A 6,421-nucleotide genomic window follows, 5' to 3' on the forward strand; every position below is an offset into this window, starting at 1 on the left:
ATACAAATTTAAACCAAAGCCAACAATATCCCGCCAAATTATAAATAGAGATAAGTGATAACATGTACTGATGATAAATTGGTTACAATTTGACCAGATTATTATTAGTACTTACCAAAAAAAATATATATATCTATAAGTAGTGATAGTATAAAAATTGTATACCATCACTATGATGGGATGTCCCAGTTTGAAAATTTTGAGTTATAAATCGTTTTCCATCTATTTTTTTTAAATCTAATTCTGCCTACACACGTCTTATATATATATATATATTATATGATTTCTTCCTCATTCTTCTTACCTTAAAATCCTTTACTCCAATTTTCAATTGACACTTGTATTCCCTTTTTCCTATATAAAGTCTCCAATCTAATTATCAAATTCAATCACAAATACTATCAAACTTCTTCAAATTAAATTACATAGTTTGTGTTTGATTAGAGAAATATGGCACATAAGGGTACTAGCCAAGGCCAAATGCACCTAACTGATGAACATGGAAATCGAGTTCATCAAATTGATGAACCCAATGCAATCCAAGGTATAGCTATGGGGTTCGCCCCTGCTGGTACATGCTCTGATACTATGAAGAAAGATCACTATGACGAAGGACAACAACAACAACAACTTCGTCGTTCTGGTAGCTCTAGTTCAAGCTCTGTAAGTTTTTATCTATGTACAAAATCACAATATAGTACTGTTCTATTTTATTGTATCAGGAATTGTTTGATTGGGCACTAAATTTTGTATTTAAAAAAACTTTTGAAACTTGATGTATTAGACCTCTTCGAAATTTTAGTTCAGTTGGTTGACTATTTGAATTTTCACTTTATCGGTCAAAGATTGATTCTCCGACTTTGTCAAAATCCCTTCCCTATTAGAAGATGTATTAAACCTATCATGATATTTATGTCGCTATAGAAATATACTCCCCCTAATTATTTTATCTGTTTTAGTTTGACCGATTGAACATGTAGTTCATGACCTTGATTTATTAAAATGTCATTTAATTTTTTTAGTTTTAAGCATGTCAGGTAAGATATAGTAAATATAAAACATGACAATTTTTTGAAACAAAATAAAAATGAGAATATGATGCATAAATTGAAATAGAAGAAGTACGCTCAATTAAGGATGGACTGAGAAATTTAATATTGAATTTATGTCTTTAAAATATAAACATATTATCATTTTTTTCGATACATATATAAACTAAAACAAAACAAGTGTCACATAAAAAGAAATAGATGATGTAACTGTTTCTTTTGCTCCATTTATTTATTTGACTATCTTAATTTATGGAGTAATAGTGTAATACATAGACATACGTAGTAGTAATTTTTATCATGTGCAAGGTTAAAAAGTTAGAACTACTCTTATTTAATGTGATATTTATTTGATATTGAACATATAGTCTGAGGATGATGGAGAAGGAGGGAGGAGGAAGAAGAAGAAGGGCATAAAGGAGAAGATTAAAGAGACGTTGACCGGAGGCGCTGACGAAGGTGTACAAACTATTATTCCTACTCCTACTCCTACTCCTACCTGTGAAGCCGGAGGGGGCGAAAAGAAAGGAATGATGGAGAAAATCAAGGAGAAGATCCCTGGGATGCACTGAGTGAATGTTACATTTCAAGTGTGTCGATTTTTGGCAATTGAAGCCTACACAATTATTTATAATGGTCCAAGAAAATAGAATCGTAAATAAATAAGATAAACTCCACTTCATCCACAAAATTCTATGTGTTTTGTTGAGGTGGAGTGATATGTATATCTAGCAATATTGAAGCATGGTGCCCTATTTCTTATGAAGTGTCAATGTACTATTATGTATATGTCTAATGTGGTTTTGGAAATAAATATTCTACATTTTGTATAATTACGTATATATTGCTATTTAATAACTTTGGTTCTAATTTAATATATATGTTATGTTGTTACTTTTTTATTTATGTTTGAGTACATTTTAATTTCTATACAAATTTTGATTTCAAAATGATTAAGTAATTCAGATTTTAAATTTTGATATCCCTGACGATTGTTCCTTATTAAACTGACTTTTAATATATGAAATACTAGTAAATATCATCATTAGTTCAAACAATAATATTGACCTAATTAAGCTAGTTATCATATTATGAAACCAAGGAAGAGAAATGTTAATTATGCTAAAGATCGATAGTCTCCTTTAAGTTTATGATGGTCCTCAAGAAAAAAATTATGCTACCAATTAGGTTGAACAAATTAAATCGAAAAGTCAAATTAATTCGACAAAAACAATGACGAGTATATTTAGGGTCAAGGGGGTCCATTCGAATATATTTCAACAAAAAAATTACATGATTTACACATGATTAAAATTATTTCTTATTTATATACGGTAGATGTTGAACCTCCTTTGACTTTTTCGCACGTGTACTTTTCATATTTTGAACTTCATCAATTAAAATGTTGATTTTGCCACTATGAAACATATATCAAAACTTATTTGTGATTCTCAAATTGTATGTTGAATAAAATTATGGAAAAATTATATAAATACACAAATTAAGATATCATAATTTCTAAAAAATTTCTACCATTTAAAAAAATTACAAAAATCCCCTCTCGGATATATCCCTTCCATTAAATATGTATTATTTGCGATGTATCCAACAACCACAAGAAATATATCTGAGAGCAATGAAAAATTCAGGATTTTTATAATTATAAAAACTTCCAAAACAAGATATAATTAGCCCCTAAATATATGGAATTTTTGTACTTTATACTAGGGCTGTATATGATCGGGTTGGTTCGGGTTTTTCAAAAATCAAACCAAACCATTTGTGTAAAAAAAATTAATTTATAAACCAAACCAAACTAATAAAATTCGAATTTTTTTGGGTTTTTCAACCTCGGGTTGGTTCGGGTTTTTCAAATACCAAACCAAACCATTGTGTCGAATTTTTATTAAATTTATAAATCAAATCAAACTAATAAACCTCAATTTTTTTCCAGATTTTTGGATTTTTTCGGTAAAGTTTGCATACAAACATATAATTAACTTGTGCTTCAAATATTTCTTTAGTCCAACCAAAATACAATTATCTAAGGTGTTTCTTAAGAAAATAACACAAAATATGAGATGAGTATTGATGACACTAAAATATTCAATAAAAAATAATAATGACATCATCATATAAAATAAATATTGCAAAGTCATAATGAAAATGATCATAATTTAAAAGTACTAAATCATGCTAAAATAAGTTTAACAAGTATTAGTTACATTACTAAATAATTAAGGAAAATTAAAATTAGATTATGTATTTTAATTGTCTAAAATAATGTAAAACTAAAGAACAAATATTTAATATTATTGTCATTCTTAGTGTTGAATTGATTTTCTTTTTGCATTAGTTTTAAATTGATTTTGATTTAAATTTTATTGTAATTGTCAACATCTATGAACTATAATCTTTATTGGACCATTTCAAATTCTAAGTTTTAAACTTGAAATAATATATTAAAAGATAAAAACTATGAAATGGTATAAGAAATATTTTAAAACTATATCAAAGTAAATGTTTTTATGTATAAAATAAAATTTTAAAATTACATATATAATGTCGGGTTGGTTTGGTCTCGGGTTGGTTTTTTTTAGTTAAAACCAAACTAACCCAAATATAGTCGGGCTTTTTTCGATTTGACTCAATTTGCGGTTTGATTTGGTTTTTGGTTCAATTTTGTACACCCTACTTTATACTAATTAGGGGTGTACATGGTCGGGTTGGTTCGAGTTTTTCAAATATCAAACCAAACCATTTGTGTTGGATTTTTAAATCTATAAACCAAACCAAACCAATATAAAACTCGGGTTTTTCAACTTCGGGTTTTTTCGAGTTTTTCGGATTTTCGGGTTTTTTCCGAAAAAGTATTCATACAAACATATAATTTACTTGTATTTCAAATATTTCTTTAGTCCTACCAAATTACAACTATCTAAGGTGTTTTCTTAAGAAAATAACACAAAATATTATATGAGTAATGATACTAAAATATCCAACAAAAAATAATAATAATGAAATCGCGTAAAACAAATATTGCAAATTAACAAGTCATAATGAAAATGATCATAATTTAAAAGTACTAAATCATGCTAAAATAAATTTAATAAGTATTAGTTACATGACTAAATATTAAAGGAAATTAAAATTAGATTATGTATTTGAATAAACCAAGGTAAAACCATAGAACAAATATTCAATATTATTGTCATTCTTAGTGTTGAATTGATTATTTTTTTCGCTTTAGTATTAATTTAATTTTGATTTAAGCTTTATTATAATTACCAATATCTGTGGACTATAATCTTTATTGAACCATTTAGAATTCTAAGTTTCAAACTTTAAATAATAATATATTAAAAGATAAAAACTATGAAAAAGTATAAGAAATATTTAAAAATTATATCAAAGTAAATATTTTTATGTATAAAATAAAATTTTAAAATTATATATATAATGTCGGGTTGGTTTGGTCTCGGGTTGGTTATTTTTAGTTAAAACCAAACCAACCCAAATATAGTCGGGTTTTTTTTCCAATACCAAACCAAGTCAAACCAACCAATAGTCGAGTTTTTTTTCTTGATTTGACTCGATTTGCGATTTGGTTCGGTTTTCGGTTGTACACCCCTAATACTAATTATATCTCAATCTCATTTAAATTGAAACATAGGCCTTAGCACTACCCTACCCTTATTGAAAAGGAGGCCCAAATTGAAAAACAAAAGGAGGAGGCCCAAATGTGAAAGAAAAGAAGATGGACAGGGGGATCTCAAACCTGTACACATATTTCACCCAAAATTGCAAAAAATGAGAAAATTACGCGGTTAAGCAAGCTTATAGTATTTAATCACTTATCATAGCTATAGTTTGCTATAATTATCACTTGCGACTAACATTATACATTAATTACGTGGGCTGACTTGAGTTTGTATAATTAGCCACATTTGTATATGTATAAATCACCACATTTGTATATGTATAAATCACCACATTTGTATAATTCGCAGCTAACAATTATTTGTTTGATTTGTATTTATATACGATTGTTTGTATTTGTATATGACGATGATTTCCTTTGGTTTTTTTGTTTTGTCATCATATACATTCAATCTTTTTGTGTATAACTTTTTAAAGTTTGTATAAACGTGTAGTTTTTGAATTTTGTATAATATGATTTATATAATATAATTTGTATAATATATTTTGTATAATTGTTTAAAGTTCATGTTTGTATCAATTTGTTATTTCGAGTTTTATTATATTTGTATAATTCCAGACTTTATATTACTCAATTATACAAAAACACATGAATTATACAAGTGTACCTACGAATTATACAAAGGAGATGCAAATTATACAAATTATTGTCCTCTCTCGCTCGCCTCTGTCCTCCCTCTCCCAGTCTCGCTCGCCTCTATCCTCCCTCTCCCAATCTCGCTCGCCTCTTTCCTCCCTCTCCCAATCTCGCTTGCCATATATACAAATGCATATGTATAATATACAATTATCTAACCGATATACATATACAATTCACCTCTCTCCCACTCTTTTCCCTCTCTCGCTCGCCTCTCTCCTCTCTCTCCCAGTCTCGCTCGCCTCTCTCCTCTCTATAACATGTAGCTACGAATTATAATTATCAAACTATAGCTATGGAGAGTAATTAGTCTATTTTTGAGTGGCTATATGTGAAAGTTCCTCAAAAAAAATATATTCGATATTTACTTTGAAATTCAAAAATCTGGCATTTGTATGGAGAAGTTCCATTTTATGGATAAGCGCTACCTACCAAAAAAGAATAACAATGACATAAGCCTATCTTTCCAAATTAACAGTACGAGGAGGGTGGCCTCTGTTGCATAAAATTGAATCCCAATATGTTACTCCTTCCGTCCACTTTCATTTGTGATTTGTTCGCTATATTAAAAATAGATGTTTATTTTTACTTGTATAATTTAGAAAATCAAGAGATAATTTATCATTTAGTTCCTAATTTATCTTTATTATTAACTATAGTCATTTTTTAAGTGTACTAAATCCAATACTTTTCTACTTTAACATGATCGTCTAGGACATCCTAGATCTATAATGATGAGACGAATTATAGAAAACTCAAATGAGCGTTAAAGAACCTGGAGATTTTTTTAAATGATGAATTCTATTGTACTACTTGTAATCAACGCAAGTTAACTGTGTGACGATAGCCAACAAATGTTGAGATTGAGTCCCTGCATTGGAGCGTATACATAGGGATATTTATGGGTCAATTCACCCACCAAGTGGGTTGTTTAGATGCTTTATGATCCTTATGCTTCTTCGAATGGTCTCATGTGTGCCTATTGTTATTTCACAACTTGACGTTTGCAAATTTA

The 6,421-nt window shown here is 28.4% G+C and overlaps 1 protein-coding gene across 1 annotated transcript; it reads left to right on the forward strand.

Moving 5' to 3' along the window:
• Nucleotides 1-354: 354 nt before the first annotated feature.
• Nucleotides 355-1,882, forward strand: LOC125846906 (desiccation-related protein clone PCC27-04-like). The gene is made up of 2 exons (XM_049526600.1): nucleotides 355-663; nucleotides 1,418-1,882. Exons 1-2 carry the CDS (start codon nucleotides 451-453, stop codon nucleotides 1,619-1,621), a joined length of 417 nt encoding a protein of 138 aa, XP_049382557.1. The 5' UTR covers nucleotides 355-450; the 3' UTR covers nucleotides 1,622-1,882.
• Nucleotides 1,883-6,421: the final 4,539 nt, after the last annotated feature.

This window comes from Solanum stenotomum, chromosome 12, assembly GCF_019186545.1.
Source record: "Solanum stenotomum isolate F172 chromosome 12, ASM1918654v1, whole genome shotgun sequence".
In the NCBI taxonomy this organism is placed as follows: Eukaryota; Viridiplantae; Streptophyta; class Magnoliopsida; order Solanales; family Solanaceae; genus Solanum; species Solanum stenotomum.

Coding starts and splice junctions, on each gene's coding strand:
- LOC125846906 (XM_049526600.1), top strand. CDS start 451: ATGGCACATAAGGGTACTAGCCAAGGCCAAATGCACCTAACTGATGAA. Junction 664..1,417: donor GTAGCTCTAGTTCAAGCTCT/GTAAGTTTTTAT, acceptor TTGAACATATAG/TCTGAGGATGATGGAGAAGG.